Source organism: Salmo trutta, unplaced genomic scaffold (genome assembly GCF_901001165.1).
Source record: "Salmo trutta unplaced genomic scaffold, fSalTru1.1, whole genome shotgun sequence".
NCBI lineage: Eukaryota > Metazoa > Chordata > Actinopteri > Salmoniformes > Salmonidae > Salmo > Salmo trutta.
The window spans coordinates 24,126-50,359 of NW_021822384.1; the positions used below are offsets into that span (position 1 = coordinate 24,126).

The 26,234-nt window shown below is 46.3% G+C and overlaps 1 protein-coding gene across 5 annotated transcripts in view; it reads right to left on the bottom strand.

Annotated features, from left to right (window-relative positions):
• Positions 1–26,234, bottom strand: part of LOC115182069 (methionine-R-sulfoxide reductase B3) — a 47,344-nt gene continuing 21,110 nt past the window's right edge. For 2 of the 5 annotated variants that reach the window (XM_029743717.1, XM_029743718.1), the window contains exons 3-7: positions 24,232–24,340; positions 15,557–15,634; positions 14,957–14,985; positions 2,107–2,204; positions 1–1,845 (exon numbers count right to left, since the gene is read on the bottom strand). In XM_029743717.1, coding sequence (XP_029599577.1) covers positions 1,357–1,845; positions 2,107–2,204; positions 14,957–14,985; positions 15,557–15,634; positions 24,232–24,340 — 803 coding nt within the window. In that variant the 3' untranslated portion in view covers positions 1–1,356. The remainder of the gene's footprint in view (positions 1,846–2,106; positions 2,205–14,956; positions 14,986–15,556; positions 15,635–24,231; positions 24,341–26,234) is intronic. The other 3 variants (XR_003873612.1, XR_003873613.1, XR_003873611.1) reach the window with 3 other exon arrangements.

Genomic DNA, 26,234 nt, shown 5'->3' on the forward strand with positions numbered 1-26,234 from the left:
TTGCTGTGTCAAGTTTTATTTTAATATAACTTTGTGTCAATACAAGTCTGGGAAACAAAAACGCAAGAAAAACATTCAACTAGAGGCAAGAATTGAATGACGAACAGCAGGAAGTAGGGGGGCAGGAGAAGAAACTTTTAAAAAGACAGGTTAGTGTTGTATTCACACTAAACAGAAGTCAATCTGGTGTGTGTGTGTGTGTGCGTGCCTTTCTTATTGGACAGAATGCTTATTTCTCCTCTTGGTGTTTATTCTACAGCTCATATGAGCGTTGTCCTTAAACTATCAACCCCTCTGTATCAAATATCACTTTCTTTTTAAAAACAACACACATTGCTCTTCAAAGTCAAGTACACACAATCATAATAATAAATCATTCACTTTTTTTTCCCAAAAGCAAAAGGCTTTAAATATACTAGAAAGAAAAATATAACAGTTGATATACTTTAAATATGATCAAAACTTGTAACGGTCAAAAGCAATGTGAGCAACGTGATACTGCATCCAATATTTACCTCCTCAGACAGTTGTATAGTACAGTAGAGGCCTGGGACTTTATAAAGACAATATTTACCTCCTCAGACAGTTGTATAGTACAGTAGAGGCCTGGGACTTTATAAAGACAATATTTACCTCCTCAGACAGTTGTATAGTACAGTAGAGGCCTGGGACTTTATAAAGACAATATTTACCTCCTCAGACAGTTGTATAGTACAGTAGAGGCCTGGGACTTTATAAAGGCAGGCAGCCAGTGGTTGGCCAGCTTGGTACATGGCCACTGTGGTCATTTGTCTGACTGTATTTGACTGACTGTTTGACCAACTGTATTTGGGTGTGTGTGTATAACCTACAAAGCCACAGAAGAGGCATCATGTTCCACATGTTTCTAAGGGGTGCTGATGGCCCCTTATTGAGCTGACTGTAGTTGTCTGACTGTTTTCGGATCTGTGCAACCTAGTTGGCTGACTGTTTTTCGGATCTGTGTAACCTAGTTGGCTGACTGTTTTCGGATCTGTGTAACTTAGTTGGCTGACTGCTTTCGGATCTGTGTAACCTAGTTGGCTGACTGTTTTCGGATCTGTGTAACCTAGTTGGCTGACTGTTTTCGGATCTGTGTAACTTAGTTGGCTGACTGCTTTCGGATCTGTGTAACCTAGTTGGCTGACTGTTTTCGGATCTGTGTAACCTAGTTGGCTGACTGTTTTCGGATCTGTGTAACCTATATTCTCCATCTGTTCTCTGTTCTGTTTGTAACATTTCGACCAGGACCTAGGCTACCAGTTTGGATAAGGAGTGAGTGACCATGCCTGTAGTTCCTGTAATCCTGAAATCTGTCCAAGACCAAGGAGACCCTACTCAGAGCTCAGTCTTGCCCCCGACCGCACCACCTGGCCCAGCCCCACCTCCTGCCCCGACCGCACCACCTGGCCCAGCCCCACCTCCTTCCCCGACCGCACCACCTGGCCCAGCCCCACCTCCTGCCCCGACCGCTTCACCTGGCCCAGCTCCTGCCCCGACCGCACCACCTGGCCCAGCCCCAGCTCCTGCCCCGACCGCACCACCTGGCCCAGTCCCAGCTCCTGCCCCGACCGCACCACCTGGCCCAGTCCCAGCCCCGACCGCACCACCTGGCCCAGCCCCAGCCCCGACCGCACCACCTGGCCCAGCCCCAGCCCCGACCGCACCACCTGGCCCAGTTCCAGCTCCTGTCCCATCTCCGGTGCTGGGTGGGGTAGAGCCTGAGGCAGAGGCTGACTGGAAGCCCAGAGAGGCAGAGTTGATGCAGTATCGTTTCCCTGTGGGTCTGGGGCCGTCATCAAACAGGTGTCCGAGGTGAGAACCACACTGAAACACACACAAAGGACTGATTACTCAGCAATATCGAAGCAACATTTTGTTGTATTGTAAATATGAAAACTAAAATCTGGAACATCTCCAAGGAGAACCAATAATCTAGTCTCTACTTCCGCTCAACCAAACATAGCATCCAATCTCTGCTACTCTTTACCCTCTAGGTAGACCTCATATCTAACCAGGTCATTATTGTAACAGAGAATTGGTTATCAATGACTTCAAATAAAGGTGAAATAATGTGAACCAGTTTACCTGACTACAGCTGGTCTCAACTCTGTGCATCCCATAGGCGAAATCATCTGTTACAGTGACTGATTCCTCCTTTACCAGGTCATAGAAGGAAGGCCAACCTGGAACACAGAAACAACACATCCTGTTACTGGAACACAGAAACAACACATCCCATTACTGGAACACAGAAACAACACATCCTATTACTGGAACACAGAAACAACACACCCTAATATTGGAACTGGAACACAGAAACAACACATCCTATTACTGGAACACAGAAACAACACATCCTATTACTGGAACACAGAAACAACACATCCTGTTACTGGAACTGGAACACAGAAACAACACATCGTAATATTGGAACTGGAACACAGAAACAACACATCCTATTACTGGAATACAGAAACAACACATCCTGTTACTGGAATACAGAAACAACACATCCTGTTACTGGAACACAGAAACAACACATCCTATTACTGGAACACAGAAACAGCACATCCTATTACTGGAACACAGAAACAGCACATCCTATTATTGGAACTGGAACACAGAAACAGCACATCCTAATATTGGAACTGGAACACAGAAACAACACATCCTAATATTGGAACTGGAACACAGAAACAACACATCCTATTACTGGAACACTGAAACAACACATCATATTACTGGAACACAGAAACAACACATCCTAATATTGGAACTGGAACACAGAAACAACACATCCTATTACTGGAACACAGAAACAACACATCCTAATATTGGAACTGGAACACAGAAACAACACATTCTAATATTGGAACTGGAACACAGAAACAACACATCCTATTACTGGAACACAGAAACAACACATCCTATTACTGGAACACAGAAACAACACATCCTAATATTGGAACTGGAACACAGAAACAACACATCCTAATACTGGAACACAGAAACAACACATCCTAATATTGGAACTGGAACACAGAAACAACACATCCTATTACTGGAACACAGAAACAACACATCCTAATATTGGAACTGGAACACAGAAACAACACATCCTATTACTGGAACACAGAAACAACACACCCTAATATTGGAACTGGAACACAGAAACAACACACCCTAATATTGGAACTGGAACACAGAAACAACACACCCTAATATTGGAACTGGAACACAGAAACAACACACCCTAATATTGGAACTGGAACACAGAAACAACACACCCTAATATTGGAACTGGAACACAGAAACAACACACCCTAATATTGGAACTGGAACACAGAAACAACACATCCTAATATTGGAACTGGAACACAGAAACAACACATCCTAATATTGGAACTGGAACCCAGAAACAACACATCCTATTACTGGAACACAGAAACAACACATCCTATTACTGGAACACAGAAACAACACATCCTAATATTAGAACTGGAACACAGAAACAACACACCCTAATACTGGAACACAGAAACAAAGTAGTATGTTATATAGAACTAAATAGTATTTACAATACAGTGTATAACATAGTATGTTATATAGAACTAAATAGTATTTACAATACAGTGAATGTGGAAAGTATTCAGACCTTTTACATGTTCAACAATTTTTCATTACAGCCTTATTCTAAAATGGATTAAATAAATATTTGTCCTCCTCAATCTACACACAGTACCCCATAATGACATCACAATACCCCATAATGACATCACAATACCCCATAATGACATCACAATACCCCATAATGACAAAGCAAAAACGTATTTTTTTAAATAAAAATTAAAACCCTTGAACGAGTAGGTGTGTCCAAACTTGACTGGTACTGTAAGTATTCAGACCTTTTGCTCTGAGACTCAAAAATGTATCTCAGGTGCATCCTGTTTTCATTGATCATCCTTCAGATGTTTCTACAACTTGATTGCAGACCACCTGTGGTAAATTCTATTGATTGGACATGATTTGGAAAGGCACACACCTGTCTATATGAGGTCCCACAGTTGACAGTGCATGTCAGAGCAAAAACCAAGCCATGAGGTCAAAGGAATTGTCCGTAGAGCTCTGAGACAGGATTGTGTTGAGGTACAGATCTGGGGAAGGGTACCAAAACATTTCTGCAGCATTGAAGGTCCCCAAGAACACAGTGGCCTCCATCATTCTTAAATGTAAGAAGTTTGGGACCACCAAGACTCTTCCTAGAGCTGGCTGCCCAGCCAAACTGAGCAATCGGGGGAGAAGGGCCTTGGTCAGGGAGGTGACCAAGAACCCGATGGTCACTCTGACAGAGCTTCAGAGTTCCTCTGTGGAGATGGGAGAACCTTCCAGAAGGACAACCATCTCTGCAGCACTCCAACAATCAGGTCTTTATGGTAGAGTGGCCAGACGTAAGCCACTCCTCAGTAAAAGGCACATGACAGACCGCTTGGAGTTTGGCAAAAGGCACCTAAAGACTGATGAAACCAAGATTGAACTCTTCGGCCTGAATGCCTGAATGGAAACCTGGCATCATCCCTATGGTGAAGCATGGTGGTGGCAGCATCATGCTGTGGGGATGTTTTTCAGCAGCAGGGATGGGGAGACTAGTCAGGATCGAGGGAAAGATGAATGGAGCAAAGTACAGAGAGATTCTTGATGAAAACCTGCTCCAGAGTGCTCAGGAACTCTTGGAGGATCTGCAGAGAAGAATGGGAGAAACTCCCCAAATACAGGTGTACCAAGCTTGTAGCGTCATACCCTGTAATCGCTGCCAAAGGTGCTTCAACAAATTAAAGAGTCAGAATACTTATGTAAATGTTATTTCAGCTATTTATTTTTAATAACTTAGCACAAATTTCTAAAAACCTGTTTTTGCTTTGTTATTATGGGGTATTGTGTGTAGATTGATGAGGGGGGGAAAAACGATTGAATTAATTTTAGAATAAGGCTGTAACATAACAAAATGTGGAAAAAGTCAAGGGGTCTGAGTACTTTGAGTGCACTGTGTCATGTAACTGGAGATGTCTGGAATAAATGTTTGGGACTACATTCATCTGACAAAGCGGCTTTTTAGTCCAGGACATGTTTGTTGAGTGTTTTGGTCCAACTTTTAAAAAATTATTTCACCTTTATTTAACCAGGTAGGCTAGTTGAGAACAAGTTCTCATTTACAACTGCGACCTGGCCAAGATAAAGAATAGCAATTCGACACATACAACAACAGAGTTACACATGGAATAAACAAAACATACAGTCAATAATACAGTAGAAAAAAAGAAAACCAAAAGTCTATATACAGTGAGTGCAAATGAGGTAAGATATGGGAGTTAAGGCAATAAATAGGCCATGGTGGCGAAGTAATTACAATATAGCAATTAAACACTGGAATGGTAGATGTGCAGAAGATGATGTGCAAGTAGAGATACTGGAGTGCAAATGAGCAAGATAAATAAATACAGTATGGGGATGAGGTAGATAGATGGGCTGTTTACAGATGGGCTATGAACAGGTGCAGTGAGCTGTGAACTGCTCTGACAGTTGGTTCTTAAAGCTAGTGAGGGAGATATGAGTCTCCAGCTTCAGTGATTTTTGCAGTTCGTTCCAGTCATTGGCAGCAGAGAACTGGAAGGAAAGGCGACCAAAGGAGGAATTGGCTTTGGGGGTGACCAGTGAGATATACCTGCTGGAGCGCGTGCTACGAGTGGGTGCTGCTATGGTGACCAGTGAGCTGAGATAAGGAGGGGCTTTACCTAGCAGAGACTCGTAGATAACGTGTATCCAGTGGGTTTGGCGACGAGTATGAAGTGAGGGCCAACCAACGAGAGCGTACAGGTCGCAGTGGTGGGTAGTGTATGGGGCTTTGGTGACAAAACGAATGGCACTGTGATAGACTACATCCAATTTGCTGAGTAGAGTGTTGGAGGCTATTTTATAGATGACATCACCGAAGTCGAGGACCGGTAGGATGGCCAGTTTTACGAGGGTATGTTTGGCAGCATGAGTGAAGGATGCGTTGTTGCGATATAGGAAGCCGAAATCTAGATTTAATTTTGGATTGGAGATGCTTAATGTGAGTCTGGAAGGAGAGTTTACAGTTTAACCAGACACGTAGGCATTTGTAGTTGTCCACGTATTCTAAATCAGAGCCGTCCACAGTAGTGATGCTGGACGGGCAGGCAGGTGCAGGTAGTGATCGATTGAAAAGCATGCATTTAGTTTTACTTGTATTTAATAGCAGTTGGAGGCCACAGAAGGAGAGTTGTATGGCATTGAAGCTCGTCTGGAGGTTAGTTAACACAGTGTCCAAAGAGGGGCCAGAAGTATACAGAATGATGTCATTGCGTAGAGGTGGATCAGAGAGTCACCAGCAGCAAGAGCGACATCATTGATGTTTACAGAGAAGAGAGTCGGCCCGAGAATTGAACCCTGTGGTACCCCCATAGAGACTGCCAGAGGTCCGGACAACAGGCCCTCCGATTTGACACACTGAACTCTATCAGAGAAGTAGTTGGTAAACCAGGAGAGGCAATCATTTGAGAAACCAAGGCTGTCAAGTCTGCCAATAAGAATGTGGTGATTGACAGAGTCGAAAGCCTTGGCCAGGTCAATGAATACGGCTACACAGTAATGTCTCTTATCGATGGCGGTTACGATGTCGTTTAGGACCTTGAGCGTGGCTGAGGTGCACCCATGACCAGCTCTGAAACCAGATTGAATAGCGGAGAAGGTACGGTGGGATTCGAAATGGTCGGTAATCTGTTTGTTAACTTAAGACCTTAGAAAGACAGGGTAGGATAGATATAGGTCTGTAGCAGTTTGGGTCTAGAGTGTCACCCCCTTTGAAGAGGGGGATGACCGCAGCAGCTTTCCAATCTTTGGGAATCTCAGACGATACGAAAGAGAGGTTTAACAGGCTAGTAATAGGGGTTGCAACAACTTCTGCAGATAATTTTAGAAAGAGAGGGTCCAGATTGTCTAGCCTGGCTGATTTGTAGGGGTCCAGATTTTGCAGCTCTTTCAGAACATCAGCCATCTGGATTTGGGTGAACGAGAAATGGTGGGGGCTTTGGCAGGTTGCTGTGGAGGGTGCCGGGCAGTTGACCGGGGTAGGGGTAGCCAGGTGGAAAGCATGGCCAGCCGTAGAGAAATGCTCAATGAAATTCTCAATTATAGTGGATTTATCGGTGGTAACAGTGTTTCCTAGCCTCAGTGCAGTGGGCAGCTGCGAGGAGGTGCTCTTATTCTCCATGGACTTTACAGTGTCCCAGAACTTTTTTGAGTTTGTACTACAGGATGCAGGATGCAACCAGGTTAGTAGGGACTAGTTAAAGTGTTCAGACTGTCATAGTTCAGTCTGTCTCTCCTGTGCCCCTCTACCTCGTAATGCTCAGCCTAGCCAATCAGTCTAATCCCCAGACAGCTCTACTGTACTAAGACTGAACTATGACAGTCTTAGTACAGTCCCCTCCTTTCCCCTCCTCCCCTCCTTTCCCCTCCTCCCCCCTTTCCCTCCCCTCCTTCCCCCCTTTCCCTCCTCTCCTCCCCCCTTTCCCTCCTCTCCTCCCCCCCTTTCCTCCTCTCCTTTCCCTCCTCTCCTTTCCCCCTTTCCCTCCTCTCCTCTCCCCCCTTTCCCTCCTCTCCTCCCCCCTTTCCCTCCTCTCCTTCCCCCCTTTCCCTCCTCTCCTCCCCCCCTTTCCCTCCTCTCCTCCCCCCTTTCCCTCCTCTCCTCCCCCCTTTCCCTCCTCTCCTCCCCTCCTCTCCCTCCTCTCCTCCCCCCTTTCCCTCCTCTCCTCCCCCCTTTCCCTCCTCTCCTCCCCCCTTTCCCTCCTCTCCCTCCTCTCCTTCCCCCCTTTCCCTCCTCTCCTCCCCCCCTTTCCCTCCTCTCCTCCCCCCTTTCCCTCCTCTCCTCCCCCCTTTCCCTCCTCTCCTCCCCCCCTTTCCCTCCTCTCCTTCCCCCTTTCCCTCCTCTCCTCCCCCCTTTCCCTCCTCTCCTCCCCTCCTTTCCCTCCTCTCCTCCCCCCTTTCCCTCCTCTCCTCCCCCCTTTCCCTCCCTCCAAATAGGTTTGTTTCAGGTTGTTATGAGGAACAGAGGATGGTGTCCTCTAATGGAAGTGTTGATGACATCAGTCTGAAATTAGAACCTTTTTCCATCCACTTCTTACATGTAGGGGATTAGATCACAACAGAACAGCTGTGAATTAACTTCTTAAATCAAAATGTAGTTTTATATATATAGAAGTAGGAATATTCTGAATCAACCTTTCTAAGACCAGAGCAGTAGGCTTGACGCAGTTTCTGAACATCAAGCTAATTAAAGGAAGTGTCAAAGCCCCTCTCTCTCTCTCCCTCTCTAGTTGGTTTGTTCTGGAGGGTTGAGACGCTGAGGTGCTACAGGGCCTCCTCACGGGTGGTCCACCCCGTTGAGGGCTCCCTGGGCACTGTCTCAGTCTGTGACAGGAAGGGAGCTTTCACTCTGCCTGCCTGTTTCTCAGATCCAAGACTACTCCAGTTTATTGAGTTATCGGTTGAGTATTAAAGGGAGGGGGAAGGAGAGGGAGGGGGAAGGGGAGGGAGGGCAGGAGGGAGGGAGGGCAGGAGGGAAAAGGGGAGGGAGGGCAGGAGGGAGGGCAGGAGGGAGAAGGGGAGGGAGGGCAGGAGGGCAGGAGGGAGGGCAGGAGGGAGAAGGGGAGGGAGGGCAGGAGGGAAAAGGGGAGGGAGGGAGGGCAGGAGGGAGGACAGGAGGGAGAAGGGGAGGGAGGGCAGGAGGGAAAAGGGGAGGGAGGGCAGGAGGGAGAAGGGGAGGGAGGGCAGGAGGGAGAAGGGGAGGGAGGGCAGGAGGGAAAAGGGGACGGAGGGCAGGAGGAAGAAGGGGAGGGAGGGGAGGAGGGAAAAGGGGACGGAGGGCAGGAGGGAAAAGGGGAGGGAGGGCAGGAGGGAGGGCAGGAGGGAGGACAGGAGGGAAAAGGGGAGGGAGGGCAGGAGGGAAAAGGGGAGGGAGGGCAGGAGGGAGAAGGGGAGGGAGGGCAGGAGGGAAAAGGGGAGGGAGGGCAGGAGGGACAAGGGGAGGGAGGGCAGGAGGGACAAGGGGAGGGAGGGCAGGAGGGAGAAGGGGAGGGAGGGCAGGAAGGAGAAGGGGAAGGATGAGAAGCAGCTGTGTATTAATATACAGCGTGACAAGTGCTCCAACAGAAGATAGCATCAGATACTTGAGACTGATCGGTTTAGAGGTGAGGTTATGAAACCACTGGGGAGATCATATCTCTATCTGCGGTGGAAAACACAAGTCCCCACTGGATGTGACCAGAGTCATTGGACCCAACCAAGCTTCCTGTAATACTACAAGCAGACCCCTCCCATCCCTCCACCGTTCTCTCCTCCTCAGGCATAGCCGTCTATCCCTGGACCCGAGCTCCTGCAGATCCTGCAGCCCTCCACCACCCCTCTCCTCCCTGGACCCCACAGAGCTCTCTGTAGTACAACAACCAGACCCTAAACCCCCCCATCCATCCTCCACCATGCTCCTCAAGCCCTAACCGTCTACCTCCTGGACCCACCAGCTCCCTTCCTACAACTCTCCCTCCTTCCATCTCCCTGTGGTAGGTCATCAACAATCAGACTCTCCTCCCCCATCCCTCCCTCCCTCTCCTTCCTACAACTCTCCCTCCTTCCATCTCCCTGTGGTAGGTCATCAACAATCAGACTCTCCTCCCCCATCCCTCCCTCCCTCTCCTTCCTACAACTCTCCCTCCTTCCATCTCCCTGTGGTAGGTCATCAACAACCAGACTCTCCTCCCCCATCCCTCCCTCTCTCTCCTTCCTACAACTCTCCCTCATTCCATCTCCCTGTGGTAGGTCATCAACAACCAGACTCTCCTCCCCCATCCCTCCCTCCCTCTCCTTCCTACAACTCTCCCTCCTTCCATCTCCCTGTGGTAGGTCATCAACAACCAGACTCTCCTCCCCCATCCCTCCCTCTCTCTCCTTCCTACAACTCTCCCTCCTTCCATCTCCCTGTGGTAGGTCATCAACAATCAGACTCTCCTCCATGTTCCTCCTCTTCAGGTCTTATCAGTCTACCCCTGGAGCCTCCAGCTCCCTGGAACAAGCACCACATCCCCCCTGTCCATCCCCCTGGACCACCAGCTCCCTGGAACAAGCACCCCATCCCCCCTGTCCATCCCCCTGGAGCCTCCAGCTCCCTGGAACAAGCACCCCATCCCCCCTGTCCATCCCCCTGGACCACCAGCTCCCTGGAACAAGCACCACATCCCCCCTGTCCATCCCCCTGGAGCCTCCAGCTCCCTGGAACAAGCACCACATCCCCCCTGTCCATCCCCCTGGAGCCTCCAGCTCCCTGGAACAAGCACCACATCCCCCCTGTCCATCCCCCTGGACCACCAGCTCCCTGGAACAAGCACCCCATCCCCCCTGTCCATCCCCCTGGACCACCAGCTCCCTGGAACAAGCACCACATCCCCCCTGTCCATCCCCCTGGACCACCAGCTACAGCTCCAATACCATGGTCTCCCTGTGGTAGGCCATCAACAACCACACTCCCCATCCCCCTCAAGCTGTTAACCGTCTACCCCTGAGCAGTTAGGGGAAGGGACGGCTTTGGCCCACAACTACAAAGCCATGAAATTCCACAGCAACACAGGAAACACACTGGGGAATAGAGGAAATCTATGAGTCAGAAGAGGAGAATCCCTAACTCCAACTCCACACACTGGAGTGTGTGTGTGTGTGGGCTTTATTACCATTGGTTAAAGCCTCAGTGAATGGAGCAGTGTAGCCTGTTAAGGGAACAGGGTAGCATTTAGTACACAGCCCTGGTTTGGACAACAGTAGTCCATTGTTAAGGGAATAAGGTAGCATTTAGTACACAGCCTTGGTTTGGACAACAGTAGTCCACTGTTAAGGGAACAGGGTAGCATTTAGTACACAGCCCTGGTTTGGAAAACAACAGTCCACTGTTAAGGGAATAGGGTAGCGAGCTGAGCAGCACTTCTGTATTTCACCATCTGTTCAGTTGTTGAAGGAAACGTTGATTTGAGGGACTTTAACATTTTGTAGAAAATTCTGCACATTTTGTTGTGCTTGTGGACACACCAACATGTCTCTCCATCTCCCAACACACACACACACACACACACCCACACACACACACACCCACACACACACACACACCTCTCTGTCTCCCCCTATTGTTCATCTCAACTTCTCCACTAGGCCACTGCTCCTCAGGACCTTGGTTAGCTGAGAACAGGTGTCTTCTAGTAGGGCTGGAGAAAAAGCCTGCCCACATAGCTTTCCAGAAGGAGAGTTGTTTCTGAGAATGTACCTCATTCAAAATAATTTCCCTGAAAGCCTTTAGTAAAATAATGGTAACATTCATCAGAGCTCCTCCTCAGTCTCCAGTGACACAGCGGCCGATATCCCCTCTCAGGTATTTCCTAATTACAGCCTAAGACAAATCGCTAGTCAGAGAGAGAGACTGCAATTAAACCCAAAATGATTAGCTATGACAGACTCCCAGATAGCTTTCATTTAAAAACGCCTCTCTGGAAGTGTCTTAGACTATATCCTAAATTGTATCCTCTATGTAATGCACTGCTCATACTTCTTGCCCTGTGTGCTGTTGTCTGTGCCCAATAATGTTTTGCTACCATGTTTTGTGCTTCTGCCATGTTGTGTTGCCGCCATGCTGTGTTGTCATGTGTTGCTGTTGTTGTCGTCTTCGGTCTCTCTCTTTATATAGTGTTGTCTCTCGTCTTGATGCGTGGTTTTGTCCTATATTTTTTTATGTTATTCCAGTCCCCGTCCCCTCAGGAGGCCTTTTTGCAGGCCATCATTGCAAAATAAGAATTTGTTCTTAACTGACTTGCCTAATTAAATAAAAAAGGTCAAAAATAAATTAAAAAATATTTAACTTTTGACCAGAGCCCTATGGGACCAGGTCCTGGTCAAAGTAGTGCACCATCTAGACTAGAGAATAGGGTGCCCTGGTCAAAGTAGTGCACCATTTAGACTAGAGAATAGGGTGCCCTGGTCAAAGTAGTGCACCATCTAGACTAGAGAATAAGGTGCCCTGGTCAAAGTAGTGCACCATCTAGACTAGAGAATAGGGTGCCCTGGTCAAAGTAGTGCACCATCTAGACTAGAGAATAGGGTGCCCTGGTCAAAGTAGTGCACCATCTAGACTAGAGAATAGGGTGCCCTGGTCAAAGTAGTGCACCATCTAGACTAGAGAATAAGGTGCCACTTGGGGTGCAGTCTTAACCTTATTAAAATCACCCAGTTATTTCACACCGGTCAGTCAGAGGTGTAAAAACTCAGACAGGTAGGACTGTCCAACGTTTGCCTGGTCGACAGCACTTAGCACCTCTGAACAGAGTGTAGGCAGTCACTCTTTTTGTTTTTTTCCACACAGCAACAAACAAAAACCTAACTTGGAAGTGGTCAGCTTTGTTCAAATACTCCCAAACCAGAAGGTGGCAGTAGTGTTGTTTGGCAATAGATATCAGTTGCTCTTGAGTGGCACAGCGGTCTAAGGCACTGCATCTCAGTGCTAGAGGTCTATGGGACCAGGCCCTGGTCAAAGTAGTGCACCATCTAGACTAGTAGTGCACCATCTACAGACCTTGGTTCGATTCCAGGCTGTATCACAACCGACCGTGATTGGGAATTCCATAGGGCGGCGCACAATCGGCCCAGCGTCATCCGGGTTATGGTTTGGCCGGGGGTTGGCCGTCATTGTAAATAAGATTTTTTTCTTAACCGACTTGCCTAGTTAAATAAAGGTTCAATAAATAAAATCTGTGGTCTATGGTCTAGATTCCCTGCTATCTGCGCTAATGTTGCTATTTTGTAGAAAGCCCTTGTTGATAGCAACAGTTAGATAATTACCTAGCAAGATTACGAAGACAATTTAATTCACTCTCCATAATCCCATACTGCCAGTGCCAGACCATAGCCGTATGTTTAGCTAGCTAGCTAACCTTAGCATATTCAGTAGCTAGCTCAATACAGCTAGCTAGTAAAGGACACTGCACTAACTTGGCAGCTAACACAGGTCGCTGTTTCATGGAAACTAGCTAATCCATTGTGATTTAATTATAAAATGTCAATACTAGCTACAGTGGCTTGCTAGCTTGGAGGAATTAGTGTTGTGTGCATTGCATCTGTGCATTTAGCTAGCTACCATCCCTTAGCCTACATTGCATATGAAGTGTGACTGGCTCATCCATGGCTGTACGTACAATTTTTAAAAGATTTTGTTGGCTCCCACGTAGGGGTTCATGCTCTCTGATTGGCTCAAAGTGAAGTTTTTGGCCACTGACCAGCACTGCGATTGAGGTTCGTCGCTATCGGGTCGACACGCACCAGGTAGCACTTTTGTTCTAGCAAGAGAAGGGCCTCCCACTGTGATAACTACCTATCAGCAGTGAGATGCTCAGTGTTCTAGCTAGAGAAGGGCCTCCCACTGTGATAACTACCTATCAGCAGTGAGATGCTCAGTGTTCTAGCTAGAGAAGAGCCTCCCACTGTGATAACTACCTATCAGCAGTGAGATGCTCAGTGTTCTAGCTAGAGAAGGGCCTCCCACTGTGATAACTACCTATCAGCAGTGAGATGCTCAGTGTTCTAGCTAGAGAAGGGCCTCCCACTGTGATAACTACCTATCAGCAGTGAGATGCTCAGTGTTCTAGCAAAAGAAGGAAGAGCCTCCCACTGTGATAACTACCTATCAGCAGTGAGATGCTCAGTGTTCTAGCTAGAGAAGAGCCTCCCACTGTGATAACTACCTATCAGCAGTGAGATGCTCAGTGTGTTTCATGCTTTAAAATCAAAAACATTAATAACCTTGAAGAGTGTTGTTTTTTACTGTTCTAAGAACCCATCAGAAATCCGAAGGAGTACACACACACACACACACACACACACACAGACACACACACAGACACACCTAGACACACCTAGACACACTGTCAGACTACATCTTCTCTTTACCAAGCATGTGACAAAACAGACACACACACATCATTGCAAAGAAGGTTAATTAGCCATCAGGGTCAAGCTGTGGATCCACTGGTGTAAAAAAGAGCAGATAAAAAGAGAAATATGACCACCTCAACTTGTCTAATCTGGAACTCCTGTTGATATGAGGCCTTGGGATGGCAGCTATACATCATGTTGAGTTGAACAAGGAGTACTTCCCAAATGGCACCCTATTCTCTGTGTGTTCCCTATGGGCCCTGGTCTAAAGTAGTGCACTACCCCTATGGGCCCTGGTCTAAAGTAGTGCACTACCCCTATGGGTCCTGGTCTAAAGTAGTGCACTACCCCTATGGGCCCTGGTCTAAAGTAGTTCACTACCCCTATGGGGCCCTGGTCTAAAGTAGTTCACTACTCCTATGGGCCCTGGTCTAAAGTAGTGCACTACCCCTATGGGTCCTGGTCTAAAGTAGTGCACTACCCCTATGGGCCCTGGTCTAAAGTAGTGCACTACCCCTATGGGTCCTGGTCTAAAGTAGTGCACTACCCCTATAGGCCCTGGTCTATAGTAGTGCACTACCCCTAAGGGCCCTGGTCTAAAGTAGTGCACTACCCCTATGGGCCCTGGTCTATAGTAGTGCACTACCCCTATGGGGCCTGGTCTAAAGTAGTGTACTACCCCTATGGCCCCTGGTCTAAAGTAGTGCACTAAATAGGGAATAGGGTGCCATTTGGGACTCAATACAAGGTATATTGTACCATGTATTTTGACATGAAGCAAGTAGGGTGAAACAAGACAACGTGACTCAGAGCTCCTCGGTGTTGACTTGTGAGCAGTTGGTCGGCGCCAGATGAAGTCATGGAATAAGGTGTGAGGTTAATGTCGCTGTATCAAACCTACCTGATCCAGAGTCAAACTTTGTCTCTGACCTGCAAAGAGAAGACAGTGGGTTTTAGACAATGTCTCTTTTCTCTCACCTAAAAAAATACACCTTTACAACAAGCAGCAGGCACTTCAAAAGTCCCCAAAAAACTGAGAAAAATAAATAAATAAAAGACATACATGGGATATTCTTCCCAAACCGTCTCCAATGGTAACATAGGGTCTAAGCTATGAGGCTGTGTGTGTGTGTGTGTGTGTATGTGTGTGTGTGTGTGTGTGTGTCTCTGTAAGGCTACATAGCTGTAAATCCTGTCTGGTTGTCGTTGAAGCTCTGTGTGTTGCGGAGGGAAACAGGCGACCTGGTAACGAGGCTTGGAGGATGGCTCTGGCCGCCTGTCAGCTACAGTTAACCTTCACTGGCTCAGGCAGGCCGCTGCCGTACAAACCAGGGGCTCTTTAACCAATTAGAGAGAGACTAGGGACTAAGAGGAGGGACAGTGGCTCTTGAACCAAATCAGAGAGAGACCAGAAGGGACTAAACAGGGACATTGGCTCTGAGGAGAGGAAGGTTAGACCCAGTCAGAAGGAGATCGGAAGTCACCGACATACTAAACTTACTTGAACAGCGGGGCGCCGCAGACAACACAGGTGTAGATCCCATCCTCTTTGTATTCAGTGTATTCCCCTCTGAAGGCACTGTGAGGGGGAGATGGATCAACACACTAGTTACACTGGTACAGTCCAGGCAAGTCATTTTAGTCATTTATCCAGAGCAACTAACGGTTAAGTGCAGTCAAATTAAGACAACCACAGTCATGGGCCGATGAGCCTCAATAACAACATGTTCACGTTGCTGTCTGAATCATCTCTTGTATTTATCTCAACTCACACATTATTTCCCCTGGCTTCCAGCCTAGCATTTAGTTTGGTACAGTGGGGGTTAATATAAACCTAGCATTTAGTTTGGTACAGTGGGGGTTAATATAAGCATTTAGTTTGGTACAGCGGGGGTTAATATAAGCCTCGCATTTAGTTTGGTACAGTGGGGGTTAATATAAGCATTTAGTTTGGTACAGCGGGGGTTAATATAAGCCTAGCATTTAGTTTGGTACAGTGGGGGTTAATATAAGCATTTAGTTTGGTACAGCGGGGGTTAATATAAGCCTCGCATTTAGTTTGGTACAGTGGGGGTTAATATAAGCATTTAGTTTGGTACAGCGGGGGTTAATATAAGCCTAGCATTTAGTTTGGTACAGTGGGGGTTAATATAAGCCTCGCATTTAGTTTGGTACAGCGGGGGTTAATATAAGCATTTAGTTTGGTACAGCAGGGGTTAATATAAGCCTCGCATTTAGTTTGGTACAGCGGGGGTTAATGTAAGCATTTAGTTTGGTACAGCAGGGGTTAATATAAGCCTCGCATTTAGTTTGGTACAGCGGGGGTTAATATAAGCATTTAGTTTGGTACAGCAGGGGTTAATATAAGCCTAGCATTTAGTTTGGTACAGCGGGGTTAATATAAGCATTTAGTTTGGTACAGCGGGGGTTAATATAAGCCTAGCATTTAGTTTGGTACAGCGGGGGTTAATATAAGCATTTAGTTTGGTACAGCGGGGGTTAATATAAGCATTTAGTTTGGTACAGAGGGGGTTAATATAAGCATTTAGTTTGGTACAGCGGGGGTTAATATAAGCATTTAGTTTGGTACAGCAGGGGTTAATATAAGCCTCACATTTAGTTTGGTACAGCGGGGGTTAATATAAGCATTTAGTTTGGTACAGCGGGGGTTAATATAAGCCTATCATTTAGTTTGGTACAGAGGGGGTTAATATAAGCCTCGCATTTAGTTTGGTACAGCGGGGGTTAATATAAGCATTTAGTTTGGTACAGCGGGGTTAATATCAGCCTAGCATTTAGTTTGGTACAGCGGGGTTAATATAAGCATTTAGTTTGGTACAGCGGGGGTTAATATAAGCATTTAGTTTGGTACAGCGGGGGTTAATATAAGCATTTAGTTTGGTACAGCGGGGGTTAATATAAGCCTATCATTTAGTTTGGTACAGCAGGGGTTAATATAAGCCTAGCATTTAGTTTGGTACAGCGGGGGTTAATATAAGCATTTAGTTTGGTACAGCAGGGGTTAATATAAACCTAGCATTTAGTTTGGTACAGCGGGGTTAATATAAGCATTTAGTTTGGTACAGCGGGGTTTAATATAAACCTAGCATTTAGTTTGGTACAGCGGGGTTAATATAAGCATTTAGTTTGGTACAGCGGGGGTTAATATAAGCATTTAGTTTGGTACAGCGGGGGTTAATATAAGCATTTAGTTTGGTACAGCGGGGGTTAATATAAGCATTTAGTTTGGTACAGCGGGGGTTAACATAAGCATTTAGTTTGGTACAGCGGGGGTTAACATAAGCATTTAGTTTGGTACAGCGGGGGTTAATATAAGCATTTAGTTTGGTACAGCGGGGTTAATATAAGCATTTAGTTTGGTACAGCGGGGGTTAATATAAGCCTAGCATTTAGTTTGGTACAGCGGGGGTTAATATAAGCATTTAGTTTGGTACAGCGGGGGTTAATATAAGCCTAGCATTTAGTTTGGTACAGCGGGGGTTAATATAAGCCTAGCATTTAGTTTGGTATAGCGGGGTTAATATAAGCATTTAGTTTGGTACAGCGGGGATTAATATAAGCCTATCATTTAGTTTGGTACAGTGGGGGTTAATATCAGCCTAGCATTTAGTTTGGTACAGCGGGGGTTAATATAAGCATTTAGTTTGGTACAGCGGGGGTTAATATAAGCATTTAGTTTGGTACAGCGGGGGTTAAAATAAGCATTTAGTTTGGTACAGCGGGGTTAATATAAGCATTTAGTTTGGTACAGCGGGGGTTAATATAAACCTAGCATTTAGTTTGGTACAGCGGGGTTAATATAAGCATTTAGTTTGGTACAGCGGGGGTTAATATAAGCATTTAGTTTGGTACAGCGGGGATTAATATAAGCCTATCATTTAGTTTGGTACAGTGGGGGTTAATATAAGCCTAGCATTTAGTTTGGTACAGCGGGGTTAATATAAGCATTTAGTTTGGTACAGCGGGGGTTAATATAAGCATTTAGTTTGGTACAGCGGGGGTTAATATAAGCCTAGCATTTAGTTTGGTACAGCGGGGGTTAATATAATCATTTAGTTTGGTACAGCGGGGGTTAATATAAGCATTTAGTTTGGTACAGCGGGGGTTAATATAAGCATTTAGTTTGGTACAGCGGGGGTTAATATAAGCCTAGCATTTAGTTTGGTACAGCGGGGGTTAATATAAGCATTTAATTTGGTACAGCGGGGTTAATATAAGCATTTAGTTTGGTACAGCGGGGTTAATATAAGCCTAGCATTTAGTTTGGTACAGCGGGGGTTAATATAAGCCTAGCATTTAGTTTGGTATAGCGGGGTTAATATAAGCCTCGCAGTCTGCCAGTCCGACCTCGGAAAAAATGTTTCCCTTTTGAATGTTGATCTCTGTAGTACCATACATATGAGTTAACCGTGCCTAGACTAGATGAGACAACTTTTTCTGAGCCAGTCGAAATCACGAATCAACGTCATTATAGGTAGCCTAGTGGTTAGAGCGTTGGACTAGTAACCAGCAGGTAGCCTAGTGGTTAGAGCGTTGGACCAGTAACCAGCAGGTAGCCTAGTGGTTAGAGCGTTGGACCAGTAACCAGCAGGTAGCCTAGTGGTTAGAGCGTTGGACCAGTAACCAGCAGGTAGCCTAGTGGTTAGAGCGTTGGACCAGTAACCAGCAGGTAGCCTAGTGGTTAGAGCGTTGGACCAGTAACCAGCAGGTAGCCTAGTGGTTAGAGCGTTGGACCAGTAACCAGCAGGTAGCCTAGTGGTTAGAGCGTTGGACCAGTAACCAGCAGGTAGCCTAGTGGTTAGAGCGTTGGACCAGTAACCAGCAGGTAGCCTAGTGGTTAGAGCGTTGGACTAGTAACCAGCAGGTAGCCTAGTGGTTAGAGCGTTGGACTAGTAACCAGCAGGTAGCCTAGTGGTTAGAGCGTTGGACTAGTAACCAGCAGGTAGCCTAGTGGTTAGAGCGTTGGACTAGTAACCAGCAGGTAGCCTAGTGGTTAGAGCGTTGGACTAGTAACCAGCAGGTAGCCTAGTGGTTAGAGCGTTGGACTAGTAACCAGCAGGTAGCCTAGTGGTTAGAGCGTTGGACTAGTAACCAGCAGGTAGCCTAGTGGTTAGAGCGTTGGACTAGTAACCAGCAGGTAGCCTAGTGGTTAGAGCGTTGGACTAGTAACCAGCAGGTAGCCTAGTGGTTAGAGCGTTGGACTAGTAACCAGCAGGTAGCCTAGTGGTTAGAGCGTTGGACTAGTAACCAGCAGGTAGCCTAGTGGTTAGAGCGTTGGACTAGTAACCAGCAGGTAGCCTAGTGGTTAGAGCGTTGGACTAGTAACCAGCAGGTAGCCTAGTGGTTAGAGCGTTGGACTAGTAACCAGCAGGTAGCCTAGTGGTTAGAGCGTTGGACTAGTAACCAGCAGGTAGCCTAGTGGTTAGAGAGTTGGACTAGTAACCAGCAGGTACTCGTGGTTAGAGCGTTGGACTAGTAACCAGCAGGTAGCCTAGTGGTTAGAGCGTTGGACTAGTAACCAGCAGGTAGCCTAGTGGTTAGAGCGTTGGACTAGTAACCAGCAGGTAGCCTAGTGGTTAGAGGGTTGGACTAGTAACCAGCAGGTAGCCTAGTGGTTAGAGCGTTGGACTAGTAACCAGCAGGTAGCCTAGTGGTTAGAGCGTTGGACTAGTAACCAGCAGGTAGTCTAGTGGTTAGAGCGTTGGGCCAGTAACCAGCAGGTAGCCTAGTGGTTAGAGCGTTGGGCCAGTAACCAGCAGGTAGCCTAGTGGTTAGAGCGTTGGGCCAGTAACCAGCAGGTAGTCTAGTGGTTAGAGCGTTGGGCCAGTAACCAGCAGGTAGTCTAGTGGTTAGAGCGTTGGACTAGTAACCAGCAGGTAGCCTAGTGGTTAGAGCGTTGGACTAGTAACCAGCAGGTAGCCTAGTGGTTAGAGCGTTGGACTAGTAACCAGCAGGTAGTCTAGTGGTTAGAGCGTTGGACTAGTAACCAGCAGGTAGCCTAGTGGTTAGAGCGTTGGACTAGTAACCAGCAGGTAGTCTAGTGGTTAGAGCGTTGGACTAGTAACCAGCAGGTAGCCTAGTGGTTAGAGCGTTGGACTAGTAACCAGCAGGTAGCCTAGTGGTTAGAGCGTTGGACTAGTAACCAGCAGGTAGCCTAGTGGTTAGAGCGTTGGACTAGTAACCAGCAGGTAGCCTAGTGGTTAGAGTGTTGGACTAGTAACCAAAAGGTTGCAAGATCAAATCCCCGAGCTGACAAGGTAAAAATCTGTCGTTCTGCCCCTGAACAAGGCAGTTAACCCACTGTTCCTAGGCCGTCGTTGAAAATAAGAACTGATTTGCCAAGTTAAATAAAGATTAAAAAAAATGTATGGACATATCTAAGTAAATGCCAATAGTAAAAAATCTAAACGAAAATCTATCTTCTGTACTGTCATTCTAGGTTTGACGTGACTGATTAAGTTAGCTGAAGTTGGTCAGCTAGCTACTGTAGCTAGCAAGTCACAAAAACGTTACCCAGCCTGCATAGCAACCATTTTGTTTAGAACAGATGACCTGTCCTTTTGCATAGCAACTATGCAGACTGGGTGGCGTCTGTAGCAACATGACCAAAATAACTAAACAACCTGATTTTTGTCCGGACTATATCTTCCGGTGGAATAATTAAAATTGTATGAATTGACTTGTCAAAATAACATTTGAATAAACATATGTAATTAATTGTTATTTTAATATGTCGGTAACAGTTTCATAAAAGCAATAAGGCAGGAGGGGCAGTGTTGTATGATGAAGACAGTCACAGGTAAATGGGATCAGTGCAAACAAAGCCATTTACCTGTGACTGTAGTCATAGACTGTTGTGCCTTGCTGCTTAGTTATGGACCAGCTGTTTATTAGGTATCTGAGCTACTAACAACAGTTGTGTGTCTAAAACAGGGCTCTGGTCGTTTGGTACGGGAGCCACAGACCAACAGTATATAAACTAGTGTAAATTACAGCCACACCAGCTTAGAACAGCTTGGCAACAGGGGCTATGGCAACAGGGGCTATGGCAACAGGGGCTATGGCAACAGGGGCTATGGCAACAGGGGCTATGGCAACAGCGGCTATGGCAACAGCGGCTATGGCTGGGCCCACAAGCTTTAAACCTGGCCAGAAACTAACCCGATTGGAGGAGACATACCACCACACCCCAGTATCCCCCTGCCGCCTCGTTTCCCTGGATGATTCCCAAATGCCACTTCCCTATATAGTACACCAATTTTGACCAGGGTGCATTGGGGTCCTGGACAAAAGTAGTGTACTAAATAGGGCATAGGGTTCCGTTTGGGATGTATGCTCTGCCTCCAACCACCATCCAGGGCATTTTTCACATTCCTCCATCAAAATGGGCCGACAAACACTTTTCCCACGTGTGCCCTGCCAGGTAGGGAGGGGGGCAGGGCAGGGAGGGAGGTGTAGAGACTAGTGTCACTGAGTTTCTTCGTGTCCCAAATGGCACCCTTTTCCCTATATAGAGCAGTGTTTTTGACCAGAGCCCAAATGGCACCCTATTCCCTATATAGAGCAGTGTTTTTGACCAGAGCCCAAATGGCACCCTATTCCCTATATAGAGGACTGTTTTTGACCAGAGCCCAAATGGCACCCTATTCCCTATATAGAGCAGTGTTTTTGACCAGAGCCCAAATGGCACCCTATTCCCTATATAGAGCAGTGTTTTTGACCAAAGCCAAAATGGCACCCTATTCCCTATATAGAGCAGTGTTTTTGACCAGAGCCCAAATGGCACCCTATTCCCTATATAGAGGACTGTTTTTGACCAGAGCCCAAATGGCACCCTATTCCCTATATAGAGCAGTGTTTTTGACCAGAGCCCAAATGGCACCCTATTCCCTATATAGAGCAGTGTTTTTGACCAAAGCCAAAATGGCACCCTATTCCCTATATAGAGCAGTGTTTTTGACCAGAGCCCAAATGGCACCCTATTCCCTATATAGAGCAGTGTTTTTGACCAGAGCCCATTATGGGAATATGGTCCCATTTGGGACATCCCCCTTATTTTCCAACAAACAGCTGTTTAGCTGCCGACTGACTAGACACGCTGTAGCCTCTAAGGCGGGTTAGTGCGGACCCAGCTAGGACCTTTAGGATAAACCAGCCAAGCTTTAATGTCCATGTGACACAGGAATGTTCTGGAATGTTGCGTTGGAAAAAAATGACAGCTCGTGAAATGTAACTGACCAATCAGAACAGAAAAATAACAATGAACTGCAATTTTTATTTTATAATTAACGCGTCTTAACTATAATTACGCAATAACTATTACACATCTTTTTCCTTGCATTGGTGTTTACAGAAATGCTTATTGTTATACACTTGTCCATATATACCCCCCTAAATGAATTGACTTGATGGTGCAGTAGCACTACCATAGACACTTTGTGACAAGACTTGTCTTCTAACTACTGGGGTCAGTGGACTGTAGACTGTAGGCTTTGGGGGTCCCTTTACTGTAAAGCGCATTTGGAAAGTATTCAGACACCTTGACTTTTTTGTTACGTTACAGCCTTATTCTAAAATTGGATTCAATAAAACAATTTCCTCATCAATCTACACACAATACCCCATAATGACATCACAATACCCCATAATGACATCACAATACCCCATAATGACATCACAATACCCCATAATGACATCACAATACCCCATAATGACATCACAATACCCCATAATGACATCACAATACCCCATAATGACAAATCAAAAACAAGTTTTTAGAAATCTTTGCAAAAATAAAAACAGAAATACCTTATTTACATAAGCATTCAGACCCTTTGCTATGAGACTGTAAATTGAGCTCAGGTGCATCCTGTTTCCATTGATCATCCTTCAGATGTTTCTACAACTTAATTGGAGTCCACCTGTGGTAAATTCTATTGATTGGACATGATTTGGAAAGGCACATACCTGTCTATATAAGGTCCCACAGTTGACAGTGCATGTCAGAGCAAAAACCAAGCCATGAGAGCTCAGAGACAGGATTGTGTCAAGGCACAGATCTGGGGAAGGGTACCAAAACATTTCTGCAGCACTGAAGGTCCCCAAGAACAGTGGCCTCCCTCGTTCTTAAATGGAAGACGTTTGGAACCACCAAGACTCTTCCTAGAGCTGGCTGCCTGGCTAAACTGAGCAATCGGGGGAGAAGGGCCTTGGTCAGGGAAGTGACCAAGAACCCCATGGTCACTCTGACAGTGCTTCAGAGCCCCTCTGTGGAGATGGTTGTCCTTCTGGAAGATTCTTCCGTCGCTGCAGCACCTCAGTAAAAGACACATGACTGGCCGCTTAGAGTTTGCCAAAAGGCACCTAAAGACTCTCAGACCATGAGAAACAAGATTCTCTTGTCAGAAGAAACCAAGATTGAACTCTTTGGCCTGAATGCCAAGTTTGGAGGAAACCTGGCACCATCCCTACGGTGAAGCATGGTGGTGGCAGCATCATGCTGGTGGGGGGTGTTTTTTTATCGGCAGGGACAGGGAGACTAGTCAGGATCGAGGGAAACATGAACGGAGCAAAGTACAGAGAGATTCTTGATGAAAACCTGCTCCAGAGCACTCAGGAACTCTGGGAGGATCTGCAGAGAAGAAATAGGAGAAACTCCAAAAATACAGGTGTGCCAAGCTTGTAGCGTCATACCCAAGAAGACTTGAGGCTGTAATTACTGCCAAAGGTGCTTCAACAAAGTAATGAGTAAAGGGTCTGAATACTTATGTAAATGTGATAAGTTTATTTTTTAATACATTTGCAAACATTTCTACAAACCTGTTTTTGCTTTGTCATTATGAGGTATTGTGATGTCATTATGGGGTATTGTGATGTCATTGTGGGGTATTGTGATGTCATTGTGGGGTATTGTGATGTCATTATGAGTTATTGTGATGTCATTATGGGGTATTGTGATGTCATTGTGGGGTATTGTGTGTAGATTGAGGGAAAACAACTATTTAATCAATTTTAGAATAAGGCTGTAACATAAAATGTGGAAAATGTCAAGGGGTCTGAATACTTTCCAAATGCACTGTTGGCTGTAGACGTTTGGGGCCCCTATAGTGTAGGCTTTGGGGGTTTCTATAGTGTAGGCTTTGGGGGGTCCCATACCTCTCTGTTCCTCTCTCCTGGGTGACATGGAACTGAATGGGGGAGAGCCGTTTCTTCAGCTCCTCCTGAGAGAAGGACTTGGGCCATGTCTTCTTGGTCCGGCAGGTTCCTTTAGGAGGAGAAGGGAAGAGTTAAGGTCTCAGAACCACTACTGTGGTCAGGGGGGAGGGAGGTGAGAGACGGTGCCTCTCCTCCGTTCTGTCTTCCCCCTGACCCCCCCTCTGCTTTTACTAGTCCCTCATCATTATTTATAAATCATCATCACTTAGGGCCAGGAGTTTTCCCAGGTCAGGAGAAACTCAGGACCCTAGCTACTCATCACACTCTGTCTAAACAAGATGCTCAGGCACAGCTCTCATATCACTCAGGTTCCAGGCAAGATGAGCCCACGTTCATCACTTCATCAATATTAAACTAAATGTCATACAATTTAGTACAGGGGACTGTAGGGGACTGAATGGAGAGGTTTGAATGGAAACTTTGGTTTTAGATTGGAATTACTTGACTCTTGCCTGGAACTGACCATTATTCTCTACAGTTTAGTGTGCGTGTGTGTGTGGGGGGGGGGGGGGGTGCTACAGCCAAAGCATGTCCTGGTGCAGACCAGACTGATTGCACAAAGCTAACAACTCAAATATAGTCTAGGTAAAAATCTCTAGTGGATAGAATATGTAAACATCAAAGCATGTGTCCCAAATTTACTCCAGATTTCAGTTCTGGGTTAACCGAGATGAAGTCTAGGTGATTCTAGTGTAAAACATTAGGTTTAATATTTGGCCATTGTGACAACATGCTACAAATACATGGAGGATATTCTCAAACACACACTGCTGTTGCTTGGTAGGCAGTAGAACTGGTCAGTCTACAGTGTAGATGTCCTAGTGTTCATGGATGGTTACTCTTGCTTGGTAGGCAGTAGAACTGGTCAGTCTACAGTGAAGATGTCCTAGTGTTCATGGATGGTTACTCTTGCTTGGTAGGCAGTAGAACTGGTCAGTCTACAGTGAAGATGTCCTAGTGTTGATGGATGGTTACTCTTGCTTGGTAGGCAGTAGAACTAGTCAGTCTACAGTGAAGATGTCCTAGTGTTGATGGATGGTTATTTAGCCAAAAGCTACTACACCTCTTAAAGAAATACTTAAGAACCCTCAGTTGGTAGAGCGTGGTGCTAATACACCAGAATAGGGACCCTCAGTTGGCAGAGCAGGGTGCTAATATACCAGAATAGGGACCCTCAGTTGGTAGAGCGTGGTGCTAATACACCAGAATAGGGACCCTCAGTTGGTAGAGCAGGGTGCTAATACACCAGAATAGGGACCCTCAGTTGGTAGAGCAGGGTGCTAATACACCAGAATAGGCACCCTCAGTTGGTAGAGCGTGGTGCTAATACACCAGAATAGGGACCCTCAGTTGGTAGAGCAGGGTGCTAATATACCAGAATAGGGACCCTCAGTTGGTAGAGCATGGTGCTAATACACCAGAATAGGGACCCTCAGTTGGTAGAGCAGGGTGCTAATACACCAGAATAGGGACCCTCAGTTGGTAGAGCAGGGTGCTAATACACCAGAATAGGGACCCTCAGTTGGTAGAGCAGGGTGCTAATACACCAGAATAGGGACCCTCAGTTGGTAGAGCAGGGTGCTAATACACCAGAATAGGGAACCACCAGTTTGTTAAATGGATGTACTCATGACTATGTTGCTTTGGATAAAATAAACTGCATCTATTATTTATACTAGAAGTCTTACAATAAAGGAATAAACATGTTTGACACGAGACATATTCTGGTTCTTTCCATAGGAGGAGAGAAAGACCAATAGGAGGAGTAGGAGGAGAGAAAGACCAATAGGAGGTGTAGGAGGAGAGAAAGACCAATAGGAGGAGTAGGAGGAGAGAAAGACCAATAGGAGGTGTAGGAGGAGAGAAAGACCAATAGGAGGAGTAGGAGGAGAGAAAGACCAATAGGAGGAGTAGGAGGAGAGAAAGACCAATAGGAGGAGTAG